The sequence below is a fragment of the Agelaius phoeniceus genome, chromosome 18 (assembly GCF_051311805.1).
Source record: "Agelaius phoeniceus isolate bAgePho1 chromosome 18, bAgePho1.hap1, whole genome shotgun sequence".
NCBI lineage: Eukaryota > Metazoa > Chordata > Aves > Passeriformes > Icteridae > Agelaius > Agelaius phoeniceus.
In genome coordinates, this window is record NC_135282.1 from 9,902,560 (window position 1) to 9,928,272 (window position 25,713).

General features: G+C 60.5%; 3 protein-coding genes across 7 annotated transcripts; 1 reads left to right on the forward strand and 2 right to left on the reverse strand.

Annotated features, from left to right (window-relative positions):
- Window positions 1–4,737: 4,737 nt before the first annotated feature.
- On the forward strand, window positions 4,738–12,329 carry LHX5 (LIM homeobox 5). Of its 3 annotated transcripts, none has more exons than XM_077187868.1 (6): window positions 4,738–5,613; window positions 7,345–7,568; window positions 8,058–8,243; window positions 8,674–8,951; window positions 10,010–10,175; window positions 11,111–12,329. In XM_077187868.1, the coding sequence occupies exons 1-6, from the start codon at window positions 5,441–5,443 to the stop codon at window positions 11,476–11,478; spliced, it is 1,395 nt and encodes a 464-aa protein (XP_077043983.1). In that variant the 5' UTR covers window positions 4,738–5,440; the 3' UTR covers window positions 11,479–12,329. The 3 variants fall into 3 exon arrangements, with proteins under 3 accessions (XP_077043983.1, XP_054501686.2, XP_054501687.1); XM_054645711.2 differs by having other exon boundaries at window positions 8,190–8,243; XM_054645712.2 differs by lacking the exon at window positions 8,058–8,243.
- Window positions 12,330–15,418: 3,089 nt separating this feature from the next.
- Window positions 15,419–19,154, reverse strand: SDSL (serine dehydratase like). 3 transcript variants are annotated; one of them, XM_077187870.1, is made up of 9 exons: window positions 19,037–19,154; window positions 18,272–18,448; window positions 17,876–18,070; window positions 17,738–17,777; window positions 17,507–17,646; window positions 17,179–17,267; window positions 16,807–17,034; window positions 16,602–16,726; window positions 15,419–15,706 (listed from the first exon to the last, which is right to left on the reverse strand). In XM_077187870.1, exons 3-9 carry the CDS (start codon window positions 18,050–18,052, stop codon window positions 15,513–15,515), a joined length of 993 nt encoding a protein of 330 aa, XP_077043985.1. In that variant the 5' UTR covers window positions 18,053–18,070; window positions 18,272–18,448; window positions 19,037–19,154; the 3' UTR covers window positions 15,419–15,512. The 3 variants fall into 3 exon arrangements, with proteins under 3 accessions (XP_077043985.1, XP_054501688.2, XP_077043984.1); XM_054645713.2 differs by having other exon boundaries at window positions 18,272–18,318; window positions 19,037–19,139; XM_077187869.1 differs by having other exon boundaries at window positions 18,272–18,625; window positions 19,037–19,137.
- Window positions 19,155–20,662: 1,508 nt separating this feature from the next.
- On the reverse strand, window positions 20,663–25,037 carry PLBD2 (phospholipase B domain containing 2). The gene is made up of 12 exons (XM_054645606.2): window positions 24,775–25,037; window positions 24,556–24,649; window positions 24,324–24,482; window positions 23,819–23,919; window positions 23,203–23,417; window positions 23,040–23,134; window positions 22,809–22,969; window positions 22,170–22,265; window positions 21,786–21,857; window positions 21,532–21,684; window positions 21,254–21,416; window positions 20,663–21,144 (listed from the first exon to the last, which is right to left on the reverse strand). Exons 1-12 carry the CDS (start codon window positions 24,999–25,001, stop codon window positions 20,977–20,979), a joined length of 1,704 nt encoding a protein of 567 aa, XP_054501581.2. The 5' UTR covers window positions 25,002–25,037; the 3' UTR covers window positions 20,663–20,976.
- Between the last annotated feature and the right edge of the window lie 676 nt (window positions 25,038–25,713).

Below are 25,713 nucleotides of genomic sequence, written 5' to 3' on the forward strand. Positions count from 1 at the left end.
CTCGGGGCGCTCCGGGGACCGCGCTGCGCTCCGAGCCCGCACCGACGGCTCTCCGAGCTCCACCAGCCGCTTCTCTGCCCCCGCTCCAGATATTTGTGTCTTCACTTTGGTTTGGAATTTATTTATTTTCTATTTTTTTTTTTAATTGTTGGTGTGGTTTTGTTTCGCTTTTTTCCCGTTAAACGGCCTCAACCGAGCGCGGTCCCGCGGCCGCTCCGCCTCTGCCGGGGTTTCTCCCTGTTCTCCCTGCCGCCGGCACCGCCGCTCGTTTTGTGCCTTTTCTCCCACCGAAACCCCGTGCCGGAGCTCGGAGGGAAGGAAACAAAAATTCGTTAAAACGAAGTAAAAAGGGTAAAAAACCCGAATTAAAACCCCCCCGGTTGTTCGTTTGTATTTATCCGCGGTGCGGCTGGAGCGCTTGGTTTGTTTGTTTTCTTTCTCACACCCCCGCGGCCGTTCCAGCAGCACCGAGGGCAGCGAGGAGCTGGGGCACCCCCTGTGCCCGGCACCTTCCCCGGGCCCCTTTTTGGGCTGAGGACGGGGGGGAGAAGCAGCCGCGGGTGGGGGGGCCCGGCTGGAGGCGTGGGGGCTGCGTGGGGCTTTGTGCGGGCCGGGGGGGCCGCATTGTTCACCGCGCTGTGCACGCCCGCACTCACACTCACACTCACACTCACACTCGCCTCGTGTCCCCCCCCGCCCCAATAATACGGAAATTTCCATGTCCCAGCTGCCTTCCCCTTTTAACCTTGGTATTAATTTAGGACGGATCTTTTTAAACAGCCCTGTAATGCATTCAGACGCTGCTGGAGGTTTATCTTTTTTTTTTCTTTTTTTTTCTTTTTTTTTTTTTTTTTTGTACCGTGGGTTATATTTACACCCAAAACAAAATAATTACACTTTTGTTGGCGAGAGAAAGCTGGTGATTAGACTGTGGCTCTTTGCAGCAAACCCTTTCTCAGTGGTACACCAGGACAATTTTTCACGGCTGGGTGAAATCAGACGCGGGAGGTAATGAATCCTGTGAGCTATTTAAATTTACAATTTGTAACGCAGTCACTCAGAAACGCCTATGGCCCGGCGAGGAGATGCTTGCTGGGTTTGTTTAATGTTAAAACCTGCCCCGTCCCCCCTCTTACCAGGGGAAAGGAGGGGAGCGCGGGGGGAGCGGCCCCGCGGAGGAGCGCGGAGGCCGCGGAGCCGCCGCCTCCCACCGCGCCCGGGCTCGGCATCCTCGGGCCGGCCGGAGCCGCGGAGCCCGGCCCCGCTCCGCGCTCCGTGCCCGGCGAGATCGCCGCCTACAACCCCAAAAATAGTTGGGAATATCTACGGAGTCGGCGGCGGAGCATCCGAACAGATAGATAATTAATTACAAAACACAGGGGGAATATGCAAACCGCGTATTACAAATTCTACAGGGCTTAACTGATTGGAAACAGATTATTATCTTGTTTGTCTTTTGTCTGTTTCACTTATCCCTCTGCCGTCTGTTGTGTTGTAAGTTGATACACTTTATTCTTGAAAGGGGATTTTTTTTTTTCCTTTAATAATATAGTAAATTCCATCAACATCTTGTATAAGCGACGCTGCTTCTCCACGCATTACCCTGTTAAAGCACAAAAGGTTTATTAGTTACATATAGGCGGTCTTACGGGCCCTGAATTACCATCTGTTCCCGTGGGGGAATGTGGCCGGGGGGAGTTTCTTGGGGCTCGGGGTGGCTTTTCCCCTCCTCCCTTTCCCCTTGGATTTATTTATTCCTCGACTTTCAAACGAAAAAGGAACCGGGGGCGGCCGCGGGGAGCAGGGGACGGGCTGGGGGTCCCCGGCTGGGGGTCCCGGCTGGGTGGAGGGGACAGAGGGTGGCGGGGAGGGAACCCACGGGGGTGTGCGTGGGCAAAACCAACAGCGCGGGTGCCGCTCCCGCACCCAGCAGGGCCAATCCATACAGCCCAGATTATCCATAGGTTTATCCATAGGGTACAGCCGCACTCCCGCTCTCGGCGGCGCGGCCCCGGGCAGCCCGCGGTGCCTCAGCCCGGTGCCGAGGGAGGGCACAGCCCTGCCCGGACACGCGTGTGCCCGCGGCTCTCCAGCCCCTCGACACCCCGGCCGTGCCCGGAGCGGGGCCTGCCCGCTGCTCCCGATGCCCCGACCCCGCTCCCGTGCTGGATCCTGCCCCGAAAGCCGTGGAGGCTGCGCTGGCAGCGGGGCCCGCACATCCCCGTACACCCCATACATCCCATACATCCCCGCACATCCCATACATCCCATACATCCCGCACATGCCATACATCCCATACATCCCATACATCCCGCACATCCCATACATCATATACATCCCATACATCCCATACATCCCATACATCCCGCACATCCCATACATCCCATACATCCCCGCACATCCCATACATCCCATACATCCCGCACATCCCATACATCATATACATCCCATACATCCCATACATCCCATACATCCCGCACATCCCATACATCCCCGCACATCCCCGCACATCCCGCACATCCCATACATCCCATACATCCCCGCACATCCCATACATCCCATACATCCCACACATCCCTACATCCCATACATCCCATACATCCCATACATCCCATACATCCCGCACATCCCCGCACATCCCCGCACATCCCATACATCCCACACATCCCGCACATCCCATACATCCCACACATCCCATACATCCTGCACATCCCCGCACATCCCATATATCCCATACATCCCACACATCCCATAAATCCTGCACATCCCCGCACATCCCATACATCCCATACATCCCATACGTCCCATACATCCCATACATCCCATACGTCCCATACATCCCATACATCCCGCACATCCCCGCACATCCCAAATTCCCCAGGAGCGCCCAGGGAATGCCGCAAACTTGGGCAGAGAGCGGCCGCGATCGGCCCCGTCTCCGGTCCCTCCTCCTTCCCGTGCCTTCGATTTCTTGCCCGTTTCTCCCCTTTTAAACTCGCTGCAGTTTTCATTTCCTTTCTTCTCTCTTCCGTGGCTTTTTTTCCTTCTGTCTTTGTTTTCTTTTCTTCCTGCTCCTCTTCCTTGTTCCCTCTCTCTGGCGCTTTTCCTTCGCCCTTCCCTTTTGGTTTCCATTCTTTTCTATTCTAGCCGTTCTTTCTGTATTTTTATTTCTTTCCTCCGTTTATTTTTCCTTTTCCCTTCTTTTTCCTTCATTTTTCCCCCATCTTCTTCCTTGCCTTCTTTATTTCTGTGCAATTTTTCTTTCGTTCATTTATTTATTCTTTCTTTGCTTCTTTGCCTTTCTCTTTTTTTCTTCGTTTTTCTGTGGTTTTCCTCTGTCTCTCCTTAGCTCCTTTTTCGTTTCCGTTAATTTATTTTTCCTCATTCTCTTTCTTTTCCTTTCCCTTTCTCTCTCTTTTTTTTTTTCCTGCATACATTTCTCCTTTTTCCTCCTGTGCTTTTCCTCTTTTTATTTCCCTTTTCCTTCTCTTTTATTTTTCCTCCCTGAATCTCTTCTCTCTGTTTACTTTCTCATTTCGATCTCCCTCTTTCCATAAACATCCCTACACACAAAACCTGCTCCACTTCCCGCCGATGGAGGATTTGTTAGGATTTTGACATGGGGCTTTTCTGGGGTTTTTTTGTTGTTTGGGGGTTTTTTTGCCATTACCAGGAGCATTTCCCAGCGCCAGGAGGCTCCACAGCCACGGGTTATTTCGGGCCGGAGCGGTGGAAAATATATATTTTTTTAAGTATATATTTTTAATATAAAAATACAGGGATTTTGGTTATGGAAAACGACGGGGAATGGGAAGGAATATTCGGCCTTCACCTGCCCCGCCGTTTTCCTCCTCCTCCTCCTCCTCCTCCCCGCACGGCCGGACCCCAGCGCTGCCTCGTCCCCTCCCGAAAGCCGCGGGGAACGGAGGCAGAGCTGCCCCGGCCCCAGGCTGGATCTTCCTCCCCAAACCCCCGAGCCCAGGCCGGGGCCGGCGCTGCCCCTTCCCTCCCGCGGGGTCTCGGCTCCGCCGCACCTGGAATTAAAGAGAAATCTCAGTGTGGGAGGGGGCGCGGCCGCCGCCCCCCGGGCCGGGCCGGCCCCGCTCCTGCCGCGGGCAGCGGGGAAGGGCCCGGGGGACAAAGCGCGGGGATTCGGGGGGGCCGCGTACCTCCGGGGGAACTTTGCATCCCGCTCCGCTGCGGGAAGGAGCCCCCGGCCTCCTCCCCATCCCCACCGCCCCCTCCCCCCTCCCAAATCAATCCCCCTCCCCTTCTTTTTCCCACTTGTTGCTCTTCCAGACAAAAGCCTCTCTTCCCCTTGCGCAAAACAAAATAAACCCCCCAAAACCAGGCGATGCTCTTGCCCCCGAGCAACTCGGGACCCCGCAACTCCTCCCCGAGCATCCCTTCAACAGAAATGAATGCAAACGAAAATAAAAATGAAAGGAAAAAACGGCGGGCCAGCGGATTTTCGGCCTTGCCCCCCCGGCCCCCCAGCCAGGTGCGTACTCACTTCGCGGCCCAGGTACAAGCCACCCTCAACAATAGAGGCGCGTTGTTTTTTTCCCTCTGTGCCAAGCACAAGGCTGGAGCCAATTTAGATATGCTATAAATTAAGAGGTTGCCATGGTTACCCCCCAACCATTGGCCGCATCCCGGGTGACGCTGCCCTCGGCGTCACCAAATCTGAATAAGGATGCGCGAATTACTAAGGCGGGGGACAAAGCTGGCGATGGGGACAGCATGAGAGTGGCGGCGCGGCGGCGGCGGAGCACAGCGAGGCACCGGGGCTGCCGGCTGCAGGGGGGGGTTCATGCACCCCTCCCGCCGCGCCCGCTGCCGCAGACCCCGCCAGCAGCGCGGCCGCCGCTCCGCCGCCTCCCGGGCCGCTCCGCACGCACCGGAGGAGGCCGATTTCGGGGGCTCTTTAGTATTATTGTTGTTATTATTTCTCGGGGGTGGTTTGGATTATTCTTGGGGGGGGCATCGTTTTTTCCCTGCCGTCGTCGAGGCTCCGGAGAGAAGAGGGGGAAGAACTTGACAGCCGCCCCGCTGCCCTCCCCTGAATTTTTTGTTGTTCCTGCTTCTATATTTTGTTAATTTTTGTTTTGCTTCGTTCGGGTTTTATTTTCCTTTGGGTTTTTTATTTTTATTTTATTTTTATTCTCCTTTATTTTATTCCGTTTTAATTTATTTGATTTCTTTTCATTTCCTTTCATTTGATTTTCTTTTTTTTCCTTCCTTTTTTTTTTCTATTTTATTTTATCTTTCCATTCTTTTCCCCCGCTTTTTTGTTTGTTTGCTTGTTTGTTTGTCTTGGGGGGATTTTTTTGTTTGGTTTTGTTTGGTTTTGGGGTTTTTTTTCTTTTTTTGCCGCCGCCGTGTGCCGGCGCGGGGCTGGCTTCTCCTTTTGAGCGTCTCCATCCCCCGGCGGAGGTTATGATGGTGCATTGTGCGGGCTGCGAGAGGCCGATTTTGGACCGCTTCCTACTGAACGTCTTGGACAGGGCATGGCACATCAAATGCGTCCAGTGCTGCGAGTGCAAGTGCAACCTCACCGAGAAATGCTTCTCCAGGGAAGGGAAACTCTACTGCAAAAATGACTTTTTCAGGTGAGTCCTCACCCCCACCCCAGCGGGGAGCGGAGGGAGCGGAGGGAGCGGAGGGAGCGGAGCTCTTCACCGCGCTCGGCCTCCCTGGGGTTTCCCCCGGAGTTTTGGGGAGCTCAGTGGGTCCCCTCCGGTCCCTCCCTGCTCCGTCGGAAGCAGCCCCGGCCCGGGGGAGCCCCGGGGGGACCCGGCGGCCGCTGCTGCAGCCCGGGCTGGGGGCGGCGCGGCTGTGCCCCCTCCCCATCTCCCCGCACCTTCCCCCGCCAGCCCCGGCCCCGCTCCGCCGCTGCCACCGCCCGTCCCGCGGCTCCGGGCCCCGGTGACACCGAGCACCGGCCTGGCAGCCCCGGCTCCCCCCCGGCACCGCAGGCCCCGCTGGAAACGGTGCCCAAACCCGCCCCCCCCCCGGGGCCCCGCACCTTAAACGCCCCTAATGAGCGCGATAAGGGCCGGGAGGGAATTAGGGGCCGGTATGGCAAGGGGGGGCCGTGACTTATGGCTCCTAATGCTGGCACTACATCAACGTCACGGCCAGCAGCGACACGGGCACCGCTGCTGCCGCGGCCCGAGGGGGAAAAGGGGGACCCTGCGTGGGCACCCCAGGGCCTGGCAGCCCCCGGGGACCTCGGGGACAGCCCCTGCTCCCTGTTCTGCAGGCAGATTTTTTGTTTCTGTGAGGGTTTTTTGTTTATTTTGGGGGTTGATTTTATTTTTTGTTTGTTTTTTTTTTCATTTTCTTTGTATCGTTTTCTTTTTTGTTTGTTCAGTTGGTTTGGGGGGCTTTGTTGGAATTTTTTTTGTTGTTGTTTTATTTTGCCGTGGGTTTTATGTTTTGTTCTTGTTGCTTCTTTTTTTTTTTTTTTTTTTGGTGGGGATTTGGGTTTTGTTTTGTGGGGTTTGTGGCAGGTTTTGGTTGTTTGGTTTTGTCTCTTTTTATTTCCTTTTTTTTTTTTTTTCCCCTTGGGAGACTTTTCCCAGTCGATTCGGATTCCCTGGATTTTTTTTTTCTTTGTTTTTAATTTTTAAAAAATCTCCTGAAAAAAAAAAAAAACAAAAAACAAAAAACACAAAACCAAAAAAAAAAACAAACAACAAAAACACACCTAAATCCAGACCCGCTCTGGGAAGGAAAGGAAAACCAGAGATTTACAAAGCACTCTGCCCGACCTGAAAAAATTCTCTTTCGGGAGAGCAGGACGGGCTGGGGAGTGGATGGGGGATTTGGGACCATGGGACGCTTTGGGGAGCGCAGCTCCCTCCTCCCGCCGTTGTTGTGATCCCCGCTCCCGCCGCTCCTTTCTCCGTCTCTCCGGCCGTGCTCAGCCCCATTTTCGGGGATTTTCAGGCCGGAGCCCCGCGTTCCCCTCCCGGCTGAACCCAAATCCTGCCCCGCCGAGTGCGGGGGGACCCCCGGCCGCTCTCCCCTCCCGCGCGTCCCTTGGGGGCCAAACCCGGCCGAGGATGTTGGTGCGTGTCCCCCGCGCGTGGGGACAGCCCAGCCTCGCGCTGTGCCCGCAGCCCGGCCCCAGGGCTGGCGGGGATGAAGGCTCTCCTCATCCTCGCCCCACAGCTGCGGTTCGCCTGCTCCCCCAGATCTTCCATGGGGACGTGCTGGAGAAGCGGGGCTCCCGCGGGGTGCTTGAGGACGGGGGGGTCGGTACAGAGCACACACACAGCCCCCGCCGCAACCCAGCCTGGCCGGGGCTCCAGCTCTCGCTTTTCTCCCCTTCCCAGGAGGTTTGGTACCAAATGCGCCGGCTGCTCCCAAGGGATCTCTCCCAGCGACCTCGTCCGGAAAGCCCGGAATAAAGTGTTTCACCTGAACTGTTTCACCTGCATGGTCTGCAACAAGCAGCTCTCCACGGGCGAGGAACTCTATATCATCGACGAAAACAAATTTGTTTGCAAAGAGGATTATTTGAACTCTCCCAGTTTGAAGGAAGGCAGCCTCAACTCAGGTACGAGCGGCTCAGCCCGCCCACCGCTCCGTTCCCGCCGCCGGTTCCTCCGGGCCGGGCAGGAGCTTTGGATTTGTGGGGTGAGGGGTCAGCCCGACCCCCCGGCAATCCCCGGCCCCGGCCCCGGCCCCGGCAGGACGGGCAGCGCCGAGAGCGCCGGGCACAAGCCCCGAGCTGCCGGTACCTCCCGGTTCGGATCTGTGGGATGAGCGCTGCACCCCGCAGCCCGTCGGGGGAGGGAGAGATGCGGGGTGAAAGGCTTGGAAGCGGGTGGAAGCCTCTGTGACACCCCCCGTGGGACGCGCACACGCGTGGGGCGAGCTCCCCGCTCCAGCCTCGGCTCCTGCTGATCCAGCGGGGCTGCGGGGCGGGGGGAGCCGCGATCCCCCCGAGGGCTGCCCCGGGAGCCCCTCACTCCCCAGAGCCCCCCTGCGAGTGCGGCCGCTCCCCCCGCGCCGCGGGCCTGATCCTTCGCCTCCTTTCACCCAGAGGCAAAGCTCCCATTTGACTTCCTTGGAAGCTGTCTCTGCGTCAGGAGAGCAGGGCCAGGCCCCCTCCTGCTGTCCCAGCCATGCCGGGCGCCCCTGCTCACTCCCTTCCGTGGGCTCTCTCTCCGTCCAGCACCCGGGGCCGGATCCTGCCACGCCAGTCAGTGGGGCCGCTGCTGTGAGCGAGGCGAGTAGAGCTTGGCCTTGGGGGGGTGCTGGCTGCAGGGTCCCCGGGGGGAACACGGTGCCTGGGGGCGGGGGGGTGAGCCAGGCTCGAGGCAGCGACCGGGGGGCTCCCCAAAGCCCGACAGGGACCGGCTGCGTTTTTCCCGGCACGGGGATAGAGGGGGAGCGCGGGGGGCAGCGCGGGTACGGGGGTCACCCCCTGCCCAGCTCCCTCCACAGGGCTGGAGCGGTGCCCGGAGCTCCTCGTGCTGTTGGGGGGCGATGCTTTAGGGGAACCAGGGGGGCAGAGGCCGTCTGCACCCCTTGCTGCTCTCCAGCACCCCCCAACCCCTCTCCGGGAAAGCAGGCGGGACGGGGGGACAGAGGAGAGGGGCGTCAATGTCTCCCCGAAGTCATCCACCCCCCCTTTCCTCTCTGGGTCTCCTTTACAGTGTCCTCATGTACAGACAGGAGTTTGTCCCCGGATCTCCAGGACCCCATGCAGGACGACACCAAGGAAACGGACAACTCGACCTCCTCGGACAAGGAAACCACGAACAACGAGAACGAGGAGCAGAACTCGGGCACCAAGCGGAGGGGGCCCCGCACCACCATTAAAGCCAAGCAGCTGGAGACCCTCAAAGCCGCCTTCGCCGCCACCCCCAAACCCACCCGCCACATCCGGGAGCAGCTGGCCCAGGAGACCGGCCTCAACATGAGAGTGATCCAGGTAGGACAGACAGACCGCCGGGGGGCACAGGGGGTCCCGGGGGGGAGCACGGGGGGGTCCCAGGCTGTGACACTGGGGACGGGCCAACCCCATTTGTCCCCTTCCAGCGCCACCTCAAGCCCAGCCCTGCGGCCCCCCCACGCTCTCGTGGGTGAGCGGGGATCCCCCAGCCGTGGGAAGGGATGAAACACGAGGCGTTTCATTCCCAACACGCGAGGGTTTGCGCGGGGCCGAGCAGGATCCCGGCGTGCCGGGAGATGGATGCTCCAGCCTTGCATCCATCGCGCTCTGCAGGCAGCCGGCACTTCCTCACCGCGCTGCCCCCGTGAAGAAAATCCCTGCGGAAATGTAGGGATTAATGGGCTTTAATAGAGGCATTAATAGGGGAGGACTCTCCGGCTTTGCCGGTAGCGGAGCTGCGGTTCCCGGCTCCTGGCAGAGTCCCGCAGGAGCGCGCTGTGCTCGTCCCCCTGAGCTGCCCCATCCCTGGGGGAGTGAGACAATAATCCAGGCGCCCCACCAGGCTGCTGAGGCGTGAGCTTTCGGAGAAGCAATGCCCGTGGAGAGGCGGCCACATCTCCCCTTTCCCTTTTATTCCCACCCTCACCGCCGGCTGTTCTGAATCCCTGCCTGCTGCCGCAGGTGCTCATCCCCCTGCTCTCCGCTTTCTGCCCGCTCCTGCCATGATCCAGATCCCCTTTTTTCCTTCCCGCGTTTCCTCCCTTCTTTCCCTTATCCATGGGGGAAATTTCCCCCTCCTGCATTTTCCATCTGCAGGGGCAGAGAGGTTGAGGGTGTGCAGCTGCGGGAAGGAGGAGCAGGGTTTTAAATAACCTGGTTATTTGTGGGGTGCGGTGTCCCCATGTACTTTTTGAGCAGCAGCAGGAAAGGGGGTCGGGATTGGTAAAAAAAAAAAAAAAAAAAAAAAAACCAAAAACCAAACAGATACTGGAAAACCCCGTGTGGGTGCAAGATTTCCCCAGGGATGGGATGTCGGTGACCCAGAGGGGTCCCTGCTCGCCCATCCGCGGCGGGCACTGACAGCAGCCCGGCCACAGGTGTGGTTCCAGAACCGTCGGTCGAAGGAGCGGCGGATGAAGCAGCTGAGCGCGCTGGGCGCCCGCCGGCACGCGTTCTTCCGCAGCCCCCGCAGGATGCGGCCCCTCGGCGGCCGCCTCGACGAGTCCGAGATGCTCGGCTCCACGCCCTACACCTACTACGGAGGTGAGGGACGGTCCCTGCCCTGTGGCCCTCGTGTCCTTTGTTCCTCCCATCCCGTTCCCCGCGGGTGTCCCCGTTTCACACGCGCGCCCGCAGCACACGCGCAGCCGGCTCCACGCACCCCCCGGCATTGCGGGGCCCCTCTCCCGCGAACAAAGCCCCAGCTGCGGGGCTTTTGTCCCCCTTTCAGGCCGCATTTGTTGCAATTACCTCGCGGGCCCGCAGCATATGGAGGGTCAGTGCGGGCCGGCCCCGCTGTCCCGGCGGGGCGGGATGGGCGCAGCGGGGCGGCCCCGCAGAGCCTCCCCTCTCCCCCTGCTCCCCGCACTGCCCCCCCTGAAGCTGCCTTTTCAAAGCCTCCCATCTGACCAGCGGCTTTCCAGGCACCCCTTGTTGCCCTGCAGTTAGTTCCTAGATCACTTCCAAGCTGCTTAAACACATATATTAATTCCACATTATATATATATATATTTAATGTATTTTTCCTGCTATATATAATTTCTCCAATGTACATATATATTTTCCCATTATATACATTTTTCCCGTTTTACATTCATTTTTGCCCGTTCTTTTTATATCTATATTTTCCCCATTCCCCTTTTATATACACATATATAAATACATATGCATATATATATGCATGCCTTTTTTTTTTTTCTCCCATTAATTAAGCACTTAACTGAGCCCATTTTCCCGGCCCCCTCACCTCTCCCAGCCCGAATTCTCTGCCCTCCCTCACTCCAGGCTGGGCAAAGAGAGGGTGATGGGCAGTGCAGCTCTTAGGATGGGTTCATTCGTCTCAGGTTGGATTTAAATCCCACCCGCCCTTGGGGTCCCCCTTTGGGAGCCAGCAGAGCGTTTCGGAGGGGACAGCAAGGGGTTGGGCCGCAGAGGGATTTCAGGAGACCAAATCCATCCATTTTCCCCTCTCCCCACAGATTACCAAGGTGACTACTACGGGCCGGGAGGCAACTATGACTTTTTCCCCCACGGGCCGCCCTCCCAAGCCCAGTCCCCGGCCGACTCCAGCTACCTTCAGAACTCAGGACCCGGCTCCACACCCCTGGGACCCTTGGAGCCCCCCCTAAGCGGACACCACTCCTCAGAAAACCAAAGGTACACGGATATGATCTCGCACCCCGACACCCCCAGCCCCGAGCCGGGCATGACGGGCTCGCTGCACCCCATTCCGGGGGAGGTCTTCAGCGGGGGGCCCAGCCCGCCCTTCTCCATGTCCAGCAATAGCGGCTACAGCGGGGCTCTCTCGCACCCCAACCCGGAGCTCAGCGAGGCGGCGGTGTGGTAGGCCCGGCCCGGGCACGCGTGTGCGTGTGTGCAGGGGGGAGAAAACCCCCCCTGGTCCCCCCAGCCCACGCGTGTCCCCCTCCTCGCCCCGCAGCAGGGGCCGCTGGAGCCCCCCCGAACGCATTCCCGGCATCTCCGCCCGTCCTGCCCATCCCCGCGCCCCCGGGAGCTTGGGGCCACCCCGCTACCTCCCCCCTCCCGGCACCTTCCCCCCGACGCTTTTTGGGGGGCAGTGAAGGGTGCCCAGCCCTGCAGACCCCGCCGGAGTCGGGCCCAGCGCCTCTCGGACCAAAGCTGAACTCGCCTGGACACGGGTCCCGCACCGGGGGAGGGGCTGCGGCAGGGCTGCCCCCTGCTAATTAGCGTCCTTTTTAATTATCCCCGGCCACAGGAAGGGGGGGAATGGGGAATAGCAGGAATAACCCCCCCCCCGTGGCCCCTCCCTGGCCTCGTTTTTATTGTTCCCGTTTGACCCCCGAGGAGAAGGTGGGTTCGGAGCCGGATTTTGGCGGTGGGGAGGAGGGGGCTGAGCGGGGCCAGGCCCCAGTGACTGGCTGAGATTGGGCTCCCACGTGGTGGAACAGACGCCAGAAAGAGGCAGAAACAGGAAAAAAAAAAACAAACACAACAACAACAACAAAATAAAACCCCAACAAACAATAAAAATAAACCCCCGAACTAAACCAACCCAAACCACGGCAGCAGAAATTTCACCCGAGCCTCGACGCCGAGTCCCACCCCAACGATTCCCAGAGGCTCCGCCAATTTAAGGATGTATTATAGTTTTTGCTTCTAGTTTCTTTATTTTGTATAAAGGAGAAACAAATAAAGTATGTTTTTGTGTTTACTGATTATTTATTGTACTTTAGTCATCGGAGGCTCCGAATTTTTTCTATTTTGAAGGCAGGGAGGGGATGGCACCGGGGAGGGGGGGGTGAGAGCATAGAGAGAGGGGGGGAAATAAAAGGAAGGAGAATGGAAAAGGAAAGAAAAAAAAAAGTTGTTTTCTGAAAGCGTCGTGGGTTTCCTGTCCCCGCTGCCTCTTGCGGAGGCTGTTAGTGTGAATGGCTCTTGTTGTTCAATGTGAATAAAAAACCTTTTAGTTACCTACTGTTCGGTCACCTGGTCCCTTTCATTTTACTTTATTTTGATTTGTTTTAACACAAGCCCGTGAGGAACGCTGGCCGGGCTCCCCCACCGTCCCTCTGCCCTGGGTGAGAGATGTGCACCTGCACAAGGTGATGCTGCTGCTGCAGCCCCCAGCCCTCCCCAGTTCCCCCCAGTCCCTGGCACTGGGAAGGGGCACATTACCCAGCTCAGCCCCTTGCCCACAGCAGACAGCACAATGCACAATTTCTTTCTCCTGGGGAGCACCCAAGACCCTCCCAGGGCAGCCCAGGGGCACCTGAGCCCCGCTGGCAGAGCAGCCCCGGGGGACACCCCAAGCTGGGGTTCAGCAGTGCCAGCCGCAGATTTTGCCCCGTTTTCCCTGGACGGGGTCTCCTCCGCAGCACCCCAGCTCACTCCCCTTCTCTCCTGCTTTCTATCCTTTGAGATATAAACATAAAAAGTCCCAGGCAGGCTGCAGCTCTGAACTAATATTTAAAATGCAAAATCATGGCAGAGTTTTTCACCCCCCCCGCCACATCCTCCCCCCGTCCCCCCCGCTCCTTGTCTTGCAGTAAAACGATATAAACAGAATAAATTACCTTCCCTTGCTGGCTTACCAGAGTCCCTCTCTCCTGACCTGAATTTTAAGTCCTGGCTCGGTTGTAGCAGGGAGCAGCGATGATTTATGGAAAGCCAGCCACAGCTCTGCATATTTTCTCTGTTCAGCCAAGTGCTGGAATTTATCCTTCCCATACCATTACTGGCATTAATAACAGGGTGGCCAAGGAGCCACACTGAGCCCCGAGTCAGCCCTCAGACAGGAGCTGGGGCCAGCACAGACACTGGGGTTCCCTCACCCCCCATCCCCAAGAAAAACACCTTCTCCCCTTTTCCCAAACGGGGAAACTGAGGCAGGAGCACAGCTGGCTGCTCCAGCACTCCCAGGCTGTCAGTGTTAGCAGGCAATGGGGAACTTTCATAAGGGCAGGGTGATGTGTTGGTAAATAACCCACTCACAGCATCATTTTGGGGAGTAAAAAATGGTCAATCACTGGTTGCTATTATTATTATTATTATTATTATTATTATTATTATTATTATTATTATTATTATTATTATTATTATTAATTCAAAATTCAAGGCACAGAGCTGAGGGCTGCTGAGACACCTCATCTGTGATACCTGGACAGAAGAGGCTGCAGGAGGGGTTGGGGATGATGCTCCAAGCTGCCACCTCCCAGGAGGATGGGACTCAGCAGGAGCAGCCATCAAAGCAGGGAAGATCCCAAGGAATAATCCCCTGGCACAGAGGAGCTCTGCAGCTCCCAGCCGGGTGCAGGAGCCCAGCCCGGGCTCCCCATCACCCCGGAGGTGCCAGGAAGGCAGCAGCACCCAGGATTCCTGCCTGTCTCCAGCTGCAGAGCGACCACAGCTCAGGGGTGTTCCAGCCGCCCTACACCCGACATCCCTGCCAGGCACATCCACAGCCCCCAGCTGGCACCCAAAGGCCAGGGGAAGGCAAGGAGGGGAAAAGCTCCCTCTGGGTCACCCCAAAGCCCCCAGTCTGCCCGGGCCACCCCCAGCAATGACCCTTCTGTGCTGAGGAATCACCATGGGGAGCTCCTGGCTGCCCTGACCCCACCCCGAGCAGAATCACGGGAGTAAATTCCTTTTTAAAGCTATTCAGTTTTGTTTTGTTTTTCTTTTCCTGACCTTCTTGCCTTTTTTTTTTTTTTTTTTGGGAAAGGGGAAGGTCTGCAGAAGGTGGAAAGTAATCAGGTTTTGGACCTGGGATAAAAAATAGCCAGAGTAGGTTGGGCTGACTCCTTATAATTAATAGTGTGCCTCGTAATAGGATTCTCCAGCCTTCGGTGCTCCCTGGAAACACCTTTTTACATAAGGTATTGCTCACGGTGGAGTGGCAGAGCTGTGATTTATGGGGGTTTGGCCTCCACGGAGCACCTGGGAAGGTGGCCCGAGCGGTGGGAGGTACAGGGCAAGGGGCTGAGGGCAGGGAGGGGCTTCAGGTCAGGATTTGTGGGGAGATGTGGGTGAGCTGCTCCTGGGGCTGACACCCTCCGGCTCCAAAGGATGAGAGGGGTTTGGGGCTGGCAAAATGCTTCTCTCCCTGTCCAACCCACAGGGCAGAGGCTCAGCAGGGAATCGAGGGGCTGGGGGGAGCCAGCAGGAGCAAAACCCTGCATCACCCGGAATGGGAGGAAGGAGAGGGGAGAAATGTTGGGAGGACACAAAAAGAACCCCAGGAGGCGCCACAGCAAAGGGCTAAAAGCAAACCCAGCGCTACAGAGAGAGCAGGAAAGCCTGGGGGAAAGAGAGAACGGAAAAAAGAGTGGGATGGGGGCGAAAAAGGGGTCTCAGGGGGTCTAGGATGGGGTATGTCCCCTCCACATGTCAGAGCACCTCGGAGCCCGCAGGCGTTAAACCCGGCCGGGGATTCCCGTGGATTAATCACCATAACAAGAGCGCTGTTCTCGTCTGGCCACAGCCAACGTGGCAGGAACGGGAGAGGATTGTAATAATTAATAATCATTACAATAATAATGCATAAAGACAGTAGCAAAGTAATTAGTCAGAGAGGGAGCGTTTGCTAATTGAGGTGGGGAGATGCAGCTCGAGCAGCCTGGGAGGAGCACGGGGAGGGAGGAGAAGGGGCAGAGGAGAATACCTGGCACGTCCCAGGGGAAAAATGGAATGTGTGGGGGCCCCAGTCCCCCCTTAGCACAGGCACCACCCTGAGCCTGCACTTCTACCCCCGTGCCTCAGTTTCCCCACCCCTGCATGGGCGCTGTGTGCTGCAAAAAGCTGCGTGATGGGAGCCCCCCCATCCCCAGGCTTTATTCCGGTTCTTTGTGATGGAAAGCGAGCAGAGCTGCCGGGCGGGCTCTGCCACAGCCGTGCCCGGTGTCACTGCAGCCCCAGCTGGCTCTGGAGGGCCCGCAGCTGGGCCGTGTGGATGTTGCTGCCGCCGCACACCACGAGCAGCACGGAGCGCAGCGGGCTCGGCAGCCGCCCCTCGCTCTGCAGCCGCTGCAGCCGCCCCGAGTACAGCACGGCCAGGGGGGCCCCGCACGCCGGCTCCACCAGCACCCGCTCGTCATCTGCGGGGACAGAGAGGGGACGTGCGGCACCCACCGAGCGACAGCTCGCACGGCACCCGGCGGCCCCAGCACCCGGCGGTGTCCCCGTCACCCTGACCCCGGCGGTGTCCCTGTCACCCTGATCCCAACAGTGTCCCTGCCATCCTGACTCCAGGGTCCAGCGGTGTCCCTGTCACCCTGACCCCAGAGTCCCCAGAGCCCAGTGGTGTCCCCGTCACCCGACCCCGGCGGTGTCCCCGTCACCCTGACCCCAACGGTGTCCCTGTCACCCTGACTCCAGAGTCCCCAGAGCCCACTGGTGTCCCCGTCACCCCGACCCCAACAGTGTCCCCATCACGCCTGACCCCAGTGCCCGGTGGTGTCCCTGTCACCCTGACCCAGGCTCTGGCAGTGTCCCTGTCACCCCAACCCCAGTGCCCCCAGGGTCAAGCGGTGTCCCTGTCACCCTGACCCCAGCAAACCCAGAGCCTGGCTTTGTCCCTGTCACCCTGACCCTGGCAGTGTCCCGGTCACCCTGACTCCAGTGTCCGGTGGTGTCCCTATCACCCCGGCCCCGGCACCGCCAGGATCCGGCAGTGTCCCTGTCACCCTGACCCTGGCAGTGTCCCTGTCACCCCGACCCCAGAGTCCCCAGAGTCCGGTGGTGTCCCTGTCACCCCGACCCCAGAGTCCCCAGAGCCCGGCAGTGTTCCTGTCACCCTGACCCCGGCGCTGTCCCTGTCACCCCAACCCTGGCAGTGTCCCTGTCACCCCGACCCCAGAGTCCCCAGAGCCCGGCAGTGTCGCTGTCACCCTGACCCCAGCGCTGTCCCTGTCACCCCGACCCCAGAGTCCCTTGTCCCCGGCAGTGTCGCTGTCACCCTGACCCCGGCGCTGTCCCTGTCACCCCGCTCACCCAGGAACTGCTGCACAGCCCGCACGGCCTCCTCGTCCTGCACCACCTGCGAGATCACCTGGCACTCCCGGGCACACTGCAGCGCCCGCGCCGCCACCGTCTTGGCTCCCAGGCAGGTGGCCACGCTGGGACGGCAGGGGACAAGGCGGTCAGGGCGAGGACACCGCGGCGAGCCCTGCCAGCTCCTGCACACCCGGCTGCTCACCTGGTGATGTCGGGCAGGGTGACGAGCCGGCCGGCTTTGAGCGCCTCGTGGAAGCTGTGAGCGCCCAGCGTCTCGGCGGCGATGATGGGGACATCCTGCCAGCCCACCTGCTGCAGGCCGGCCACCACCCCGGCCAGCAGCCCCCCGCCACCCACCGCCACCACGATGGCCCCGGGTTTGGCCTCCAGAGAGTCCTTCAGCTCCCGGACCAGGCTGGCGTGGCCCTCCCTGCAGGGGGAGGAGCTGGGGATGCAGCCCGGGGGCTCCCCGGGGATGGGGACAGGGGACAGGAGCTGAGGATGCAGCCCGGGGGCTCCCCTGGATCCCGAGGACAGGGACAGGGGGCAGGAGCTGAGCCCTGGCAGCACTCACCACACCAAGGGGTGGTCGAAGGGGGGAATGATGACCCAGCCCTCTGTCTTAGCCAGCTCCTGGGCTCTGCTGTTGGCATCATCCCACACCTGGTGGGGGCAAGGGGGGGCTCAGCAGGGCTGCACAGAGCCCTCAGAACCCCGGGTGGGTCCCGTGTCCCTGCGGGGCTGGGGGACACCAGAACGGGTGAGGGCTCCCAGGGTGGCCCTGCTGTGATGCTGGGGATGCAGGAAGGGACATTTCAGGATGGGGTTTGCCAAGCACCAATGAGCAGCTGAGGTCAGGCTCAGCCCTCTCTCCCCCCCCCAGACCCCATTTTTGGGGGTACCTTGCCGTAGACCTCGACGGTGGCCCCCAGTTCCTGCAGTTTGCGCACGGGGGTGGGGCCGCTGCTGCTGGGCACCACCACGGTGATGGGCAGGGCCAGCTCCCGGGCCGCGAACGCTGCTGCCAGCCCCGCGTTCCCTCCTGCCCAAAGGGAGGGGGCTCAGCCACGGCTCGACCCCCCCGCGCATCCCCACATTGCTCAGGAGCATCCCCCGGCTCGGGGTGGAGTTACCTGAGGAGCAGACGAAGCGCTGGCAGCCCTTCCTGGCAGCCTGAAAGGAGAGAAAGAGGCGAGGGGACGGCTGTGTGCCCCCACTGTGCCCCCCGCGAGGGCAGGAGCACCCCCCGCACACCCCGTGCCCTCACTCACATCCTGGCACAGGTGCCCGATGCCCCGGATCTTGAAGGATCCCGAGGGCTGGACGTTCTCCATCTTCATGAAGACCTTGGTTCCCACGGCCTTGGAGAGGGACAGGCTCTCCAGGACGGGTGTAACGACGTGGAAAGGCTTCTGGGGCTTCTGCCCCCCGACTGGCTGGGCTGCCATGGCCTGACAAGGGATGTTCTGCCCGGGAGAGGCGGTGGAGTCACCAGCTGCTCCCCAGGGTACTCCCCGATGAGGACGGGGCTGTCCCCAGTGTCCCCTCCCATGTCTAGGATGCAGCAGCTCTCCCTGGAGGATCCCAGGACAGGCTGTGCCAGCCCCTCCTGCACCCTCGCGGTGTCCCCAGGTGCACAGCCTGGCCTGTCCCCAGGCTGGGGTTACCTGCTGTCCCGTGGGATGTCCCCGCTTGTCCTCGCCCGCCGCCGAGCCTGCGGCACACAGAGGCACAGGTGACGTCCGAGGGGCCGTGCCGGTGTCCCCGGGTCGCCGTGCTCAGTCATGCAGAGGGCAGGGGGCAGGGCTCGGACATTGCCCCGGCTGCTCGCTGTTTGCTCAGCCCTGCGCGGGTTTTGCAGCCTGCAGCGCTGCCGGTGACCCGCGGGGACAAACACGTGTGGCCCTGCCAGCTCTCACATGCCCGGGAAACGGGATGTGGGCTCCCAGGAGATGGGGGAAGAGGAAAGGCAGCTCACAAAATGAGTTTGGGGGCCCTCAAGGGTTTGCAGTGGGTATTATCTGGTTCAGACAAAAACACGTCCAAGCGGATTTTAGGATTTTTGCCCTGGTGTAGCCAGAGCAGCCTGCACACCCCAAACTCCCAGCCAAAACACCTCTCATTGCCTCCAAAAGAGCCATCACACCCCTCTGCTCACCCTGCCAAGCTCCCACCCCATGGCAGCCCTTCAATCCTCCCCAAGGCTCCCATCCCAGGGGGCTCAGCCCCTCCAGCTGGGGCAGACCCCCGGATGAGCCCCTCTGCTCCAGCTGGCCATGCCAGGCACCCCGAGGACAAAGATCCCTTAGGGAGGGGCTGGCCCAGACCCAAGGCCCAGCAGCCCCCAGGCAAAGCAGGCAGAGCCCCCTCCCTTCCTCTGGGACCCCTCCTTGTCACCCAGCCCTGGTGACAGCCCAGGGTAAAAGTCCTACCTCTGCTCTGAGGGGCTGGTTCTGTGCACAGCAGGCAGGGAGGAGGAGGAGGAGGAGGAGGGTGGGATCTGGAGGAAGGGCCAGCCCTGGCCCGCAGCCCCGCAGCCGCAGGAGGCTCCTCTGTTGCTCTGGCCAAGCTGGAGCAGCCTGGAAGCCGAGGGCACAAGGAGTCCTGAGGGGGGGACACTGCCCTGGGACCAACACAGGCCAAACAGGGAGCACCGGGAACCCCACAGTGTGCCCAGCTCTGCACACAGCAGTGAAAACACAATATGGGATTTTAGTGCCCTGACCCAAAGTGGGCTGCAAACCCCCCCAGAGCAGCCCTGCTGGCAGGCAGAGAGCAGGGACAGAGCTCTGGGTCTGTCCTGCTCCTCATGGGGCTGATCTTTGGGACCAACAAAACATCCCTGGGCTCCCGAGAGCAGCACAGAGCACAGCACTGCCCCTCTGCAGGGCCACGCTGCTTTTGGGACACAAGGGTCTGGAAAGGAGGGCAATGAGGAGGATTTCCTGAATGGGAGCATGAGGGGGACACAGCTCCAGTCCCTCTGGGGGCCTTTGGAGTGACCCCCCCACCTCACAGTAGGCAGAGACTGCAGCCACTTCCATGAGGGTGGGACAGCAGCAGGAGTGGGGAGAGGTGTGAGAAGCCTGTCCCAGCTCACAGGGGTGAGGCTGGACACCCCTTTGGGAGGACACCACACTCCAGCTCAGCCCTGGGGTGCTCCAGGGTCCTTTTGCACCCCAGAGCCACCTCCCTGTGCCTGTTCTGCTCCCCTTTGGCTCCATCCCTGCCATGAGGATGGCATGCCAGGCTGCCACCTGGTCACTTCCCTTGGCCAGCGTCCCTGGCTGACACTGTGGCAGCAGCTGGGATGGTATTTAACAACTTTTTGTTTGTTTTTCCATGTTTAAGGAAACAAAAAAAAAAAAAAAAAAAAAAAAAAAGGGAATCAGCAACACTGTGGCATTTCCAGCATGCCCTGTTCCTCCTTGCTGCTCACCTCCCAGATGGCCATCTGTCTGGGGAAACTGAGGCACGGAGAGCCCAAAAGCAGTCCCCCCACCATGGGGACACAGGCTTACCTGCAATCTGTCCCAGCACAGCAGGGTACAGACACCCTGCCTTTCCCAGGGCACCCATCCCAGTTTTTGGGGTGCCAGCACCCCAACAACCCAGAGCTGCTCCCTCCCACCCCCCTGCAGCCCCCAGGGGCCCCCAGCCCCGGTGGGAACCCGGTGCCTTCAAAGCTCTGCCGAGGCACAGCTCATTAATCCCCCAGTAATGACCTCGTTATTCCTAACGAGCCAGAGCGGATCAAGGGAGCTGCCTAAGAGGATTTTGCACCGCGGCTTTTGGGGACGGGGCACACAGGTGCCAGAGGAAAGGAAGACAAAAGGCGTGATGAGGATGGTCTCCCACTCCTAGGGGCTGAGAGTGGGGCTCCCCCATTCCACAGCAGAGAGCCCTGCATAGCCTGCACCCCAAAAGCCTCACTGGGCACAGGCCCTCCCACCAGCAGAGCAGCAGATCACCCTGCTAACGGGGACAGGGCAAGACCCCTGAGTGAGCCCAGCCCTAACAAAGCCACCACAGAACCTCAGCAGAGAGCAAAGCACAGCCACCAGCACAGAGCACTTTATTATTTACCACAGCCAAACCAGCTCACTGCCCTCCTGTCTGCGCTGAGGGCGAGCCCCAGCCTCCCAGGATGCCCCTTTTCCAGGAAGAGCCCCCCCCAAACCAGGCATCAGCACCCAAGGAAGAGCCTGGAGAGCCCCACAGCAGGGAGGGGACACGCTGGGCTTGTGCAGCACAGCCAGGACCCCCAGAGGCAGAAAGAACAGGGGGGGACCCTGTTACACAGAGCTGAGACCCCCCACACCCCCAGAGGGATCCCCCACAGGACAGATGGACAGACTGGACCAGCGTCTGCTCAGTCCCAGTGGACCTTGACTGGGGGGAAGGTCCAGAGGTCGGGGTGGCCCATGTGGAGCAGGGAGCTGCAGGGGGACGTGCTCCAGCGGAAGGGTGGCACATCATCCCAGGCGGGGCCGCTGACTGCCACCAGCCCGAAGGTGGGCACCATGCCCGAGGAGGTGACCTGCAGTGGGGACACGGAGCAGGGCAGCGACTCAGCACTGGGCACAGGCTGCACAGCCCCACAAGGAGCCCCTCCCTGTGGGGAGAGCAGGGCTGCCTGGCTGGCACACCTTCATGTCGATGCCGCCGTGGCAGCGCTGGCGCAGGGCGGGGAAGGGGTAGGTGCCGTTGGCAGGGTTGAGGTCGGAGCGCGCAGAGATGGCGTTCTCGGCGTTCTGGGGGGGGTCACAGCCCCTGCACCACGACAGGGGGTCCTGCAGGTAGTTGTTGGACCTGCAGAGGGAGGGGACAGAGCTCAGTAAAGATGTAGGAAAAGCCCACAGATGACAGAAAATCCCTTGGGGGAAATTCCTCAGGGAATTCCGGGTGTGGGGTGCCCGGCACACACCGCATCAGGCGGATCATGGAGTCCAGGTCATGGACCTGTGTCTGGTTGCGGCGGAAGATCTGGGCACGAGGGTTCTTGTCATAGGTGAACCAGTCACCATATTTCCTCACCAGCTCCAGGTTCCCACTGGTGTTGAAGATCTGCTCGAAGTACCTGGGGAGGGGGAACCCAGCAAGCTGGCACCAAGGGGGTGTGCAAGGTGGGCACTGCTGCCCCTCTTTCCAGGGCAGGCCTTGGGGAGGGATGGCACTCACGGCACGTTGTAGCTGGCCCAGTAACCCTGCTGGTACAGCAGCTTTGTCTGGTCAGCCACCACCACCAGGCCCCTGTGCTGGGAGGAAGAGCACTGGTCAGAGCAGAGGGGGGGAAAAGTCACTGGGGATAGTGGGGGGCATGCTGGGTGGGGGGAACACACACTGGGGTCCTCACCGCAGCCAGAGGTGCTGGGCACCCATCACCTCAGTACCAGCACCCCCAGAGCCTTTAGACACAGACAGCCCTAGAGCCTTTAGCCACAGACAGCCCTATTGCCCTGTGACCACCCATTGGGCTGGGCAGGCACCACCCCCAGGGTTTTCCCAAACCCACAGGGATGGAGAGGAGACAGCAGGGGCTGAGGGATGAATGGAGCCACTCACGGGATCTGCTCCAGCACAGTCAGCACGCCTGGCGCCGGGCTCGCTCTGCCCGGTGTGAAGGCATTGTAGTCCACCACCATCCACTGGTTGTTGTACCTGGCATGGAGAGCAAGGAATGCATCCCTCTGGCAGCCTGGGCACCCTCCATCCCATCCCACTGATGCCTTAAGTTTTAGCTTTTCTATGTTTCAGATTCTGCGCTGCTTTAGTGTGTAATTCCGACCTTCATATCAGGGGATGGTGAACTCTCTTCATAGAGTAGGGAGACAAAACAATTCCTTCTCTATCTAGAGACCAAGGACAAATGATCCAAATCTCAGGCCCAAGAGCATAAACAATGGCAGAATGAAGACAGAAAAACAAGAAGGATGGGACTTCATAACCTAAAGCTATAAGTGGACAATTAACTCCAATGTGCAAATGGAGCAGAATTGATAAAAGTGAGAGACCTCGTGCCCGGTCGTGCATTTTGTGACCATTTTGGTTCATCTTGGGTGCAGCCCTGGCTGGGCTCTTGTGCTGCCCAACGTGGATCCATTGAGGCTTTTAATAAATCCCTACTTTATTTTTTAACCCTGTTGTAGATCAGCCTTCCCAAGGCACCAGCATCCCTCCAGGCTCCATTCCCAGCCCACTCACGTGCCGCTGTTGAAGCGCTGGAATACCGCGGCCCACTCGGGCCCGCTGCGGGCCAGCCTGTTGGCCACGATGTTCCTCAGCCACTCCAGGACGCTGCCCCGGGGCTCCAGGTACTTCCACAGGGCCGGGTTGTTGTTGCCAATGGTGGTTTCCAGCGTGACCTGCAGGGCAGGGAGCGATGGGGAGGGCAGCAGGGCCGAGGGGAGGTGCCCGAAGACCAGACCCACTCACCAACCCGCTGCTGAGGATGTAGAAGTCATCCATGGAGAAGATGGTGCCGGGGTAGCTGGAGAACACCTGGATGCTCCCAGGGATCTGGGACTTGCCTGCAGGGGGGATGCAGAGCATCAGAGAGGGGGTGTGAAGTGCAGCCCCCCCAGCCCAGCCCACGCACCGCCGGCCGAGGTGCGGAAGGGCAGCGTGTACTTCTTGACCACACGCAGCATGGCCTGGTAGGAGCTCCAGGTGTCGTGGGCCACCAGCAGGTCCCGCTGGCCCGGCAGCAGCTTCACCAGGGCCGAGCAGGAGCCCGAGCCCAGCACACGCTGAGGGGAGGAGCGGTTCAGGGCAGACTCCAGGTCCTCCAGGTCACCCCCCAGCTGCAGCAGCCTGGGGGAAGCAAGGCAAAAGATGTCAGGTGAGGGGTGCCCCAGGCCTGGAGCTGAGCTGGCTCAGAGCTGTCTGTCTGTCTGTCCATATCCACCACACTCCAGGGCAGGCACTTGTGCTGAGAGCACCCTGGTAGTATGAGCATGGAGGAAAGGGGGAGCACAGCAGTGGGGAAACTGAGGCAGGGGCTGTGGGGGGAACCCACCACCCAGCCCACGGGGTGGGGACGAGAACAACCTGCCTTAGCTCCAACCTGCCCCAGCAGCAGAAGACAAATGCCCAGAAAAGGTGGACTGGGAGTAGAACTGGCTGCTCATGGACATGGAGGAATTGTCCCCACAGCACTCCAAACCCCAGGACAACCCTCCCCCACTCTCCCCCAGCTCTGAGAAGGAGCTTACAGGAAGCCAAAGGGTGCCAGGGTGATCTTGCCCCTGGGAAAGTCCAGGCGCCCATTGTAGCTGTCCTCCAGCCCCTTCAGCTGCAGCAGGGCCAGGCGCACCTGGGGACAGGGGACAGAGCTGGCACCTGGCTCCTGCGAGGAGGCAGGCTGAGAGCTTTTGGGGGACAGGCTCCCTTATTCCCCCAGGGGACAGAGCACATCAGCTGGTCTCAGTGCTGCTGCAGAGGCACAGGGGGGAGGTGTCACTGTCAGCAAGGTCATGACTCAGCACCCACAGCCGAGGGTGACAAAGCCACGTCCTGTGCACCCCAACTGCAGCATGCAAGGCTCTGGCGAGGAGAAAGTCACGAGTCACCTCTACTCACCCCAGGAAGGAGCATGACCACATCCCTGTCATCCCACCTGGAGCTGGGCCAGGACAGCTCGCTGCCCTGTGCTGTGCTCTGGGTTAAAGGCCCAGGAGGACCCAGGGGGCTCCCCTGGTGGAGGTTCCCCATCCTCACCTGGTGCCAGTACTCGGTGTTGCGCCCTTTCTCCATCTGCTCCTCCATCCAGGCCAGGTTGGCCTCCAGGTAGCTGCGCAGCTTCTGGCAGTACTCGCTCTCGTACTTGAAGGGGCCGCAGTAGCCCACCATGGTGTTCATCCAGTGCATGTACATCAGCTGGGGGACAGGGCCGCGCGTCACCGCCGGGGACAGCCACCAGGGCACGCATTCCTGGACGGGTCCCCCTTACCTGCTCGGTGACGGCAGCCTCGGCGAGCCCGGCAGCGTAGGCCTGCAGGCTGTCATTGTACGAGGCGTTGGTGGCCACCTCCAGGAAGGCCCAGCTGTGGGGACACGGGCACGGGGGGTCACGGACACGGCTGGGACGGGGCACCCCACCCACCACGGCTCCCCGCCGTCACCTCATCCCTGAGCGGCCCCGTCCCGTCCGGTCCGGCCTGGGTCATACCCGACGTGAGGGATGCGGTCATCGAGGCTGGCCCAGGCGACGGCAGCGGGGTGGCGGCCGGGGAGGACGCGCAGCCGCTCGGAGCCCGGCTCCAGCAGCACGGAGACATTGCGGGGCACCGGGGACGGGGCTGCGCCGGCCGGGACGGCGGAGAGGAGCGGGGACAGCAGCGGGGACAGCAGCGGGGACAGCAGCGAAGCCACCAGCAGCGCCCGCGGGGCCGCCATGGCGGGGACACTGAGGGGCGGGGCTAGGGACGGACCACGCCCCATCAGCACCGGCGCGTGTGAATGGGTGGGGGATGGGGCGGGGCTTCGTGGTGACCACGCCCCTCCACGCGCTGTTGTATTAGTGGGGCGGGGCTGGATGGGGGCCGGAGCGTCTGTGTGGCCACGCCCCCATCGGCACTGCCGGGTATCAATGGGATGGCCCGATTTGGGGGCGGGGCAGTGCACTGGCCACGCCCCCCACAGAGCTACCCTGCAAAAACATCTCACACAGGGCGGGGGCTGAGGGGCGGGGGCTTCTTGCTTGGCCGCGCCCCCAACCGCTCCAAGGCGTGGGGACCCCTGAGACCCCGCCACAACGCCCCTGTCCCCCCCATGCCACCCACGGCCCCACGCTCATACCCACGGCCCCAGCCCCACGCTCATAACCCCGCTCCCATCCCGCCTCTCCCAGCCCCACGCCCTCAGGAGATGGGCGCAGGTTCCTCCTCCCCGCCTTCGGGGGACACGCGTGGACCCCTGGTGTGAGCTGTCACAGCCTGGCGTGTCCCCATGCTCGGGGCAGGGGGAACACACGGGGCGCTGCTGCTTCCCTCGGGCCCCAGGGCAGCGGCGGCCCCGGCCTTGCGCAATTCCCTTCGCCTCTCTCCGGGGGAAGGGCAGAATGCAGCGCTGGGGGGAAACGGGCCAGAGTGGGAAATGGACCTTTGAA

Bases quoted from the DNA above. Each gene is read 5' to 3' on its own strand.
- PLBD2 (XM_054645606.2), bottom strand. From the start codon at position 25,001: ATGGCGGCCCCGCGGGCGCTGCTGGTGGCTTCGCTGCTGTCCCCGCTG. The intron at 23,920-24,323 runs GTGAGGATGGGG...CCCTGTCCCCAG, and splicing joins ACACCGAGTACTGGCACCAG to GTGCGCCTGGCCCTGCTGCA. The intron at 21,685-21,785 runs GTGAGTGCCATC...CCCCCTCCCCAG, and splicing joins TGGGCCAGCTACAACGTGCC to GTACTTCGAGCAGATCTTCA.
- SDSL (XM_077187870.1), bottom strand. From the start codon at position 18,052: ATGGCAGCCCAGCCAGTCGGGGGGCAGAAGCCCCAGAAGCCTTTCCAC. The intron at 17,647-17,737 runs GTAACTCCACCC...CCCTTTGGGCAG, and splicing joins GCGCTTCGTCTGCTCCTCAG to GAGGGAACGCGGGGCTGGCA. The intron at 17,268-17,506 runs GTACCCCCAAAA...TGCCCCCACCAG, and splicing joins CCGTCGAGGTCTACGGCAAG to GTGTGGGATGATGCCAACAG.
- LHX5 (XM_077187868.1), top strand. From the start codon at position 5,441: ATGATGGTGCATTGTGCGGGCTGCGAGAGGCCGATTTTGGACCGCTTC. The intron at 7,569-8,057 runs GTACGAGCGGCT...CCTTTCACCCAG, and splicing joins GGAAGGCAGCCTCAACTCAG to AGGCAAAGCTCCCATTTGAC. The intron at 8,244-8,673 runs GCGAGTAGAGCT...TCTCCTTTACAG, and splicing joins GGGCCGCTGCTGTGAGCGAG to TGTCCTCATGTACAGACAGG.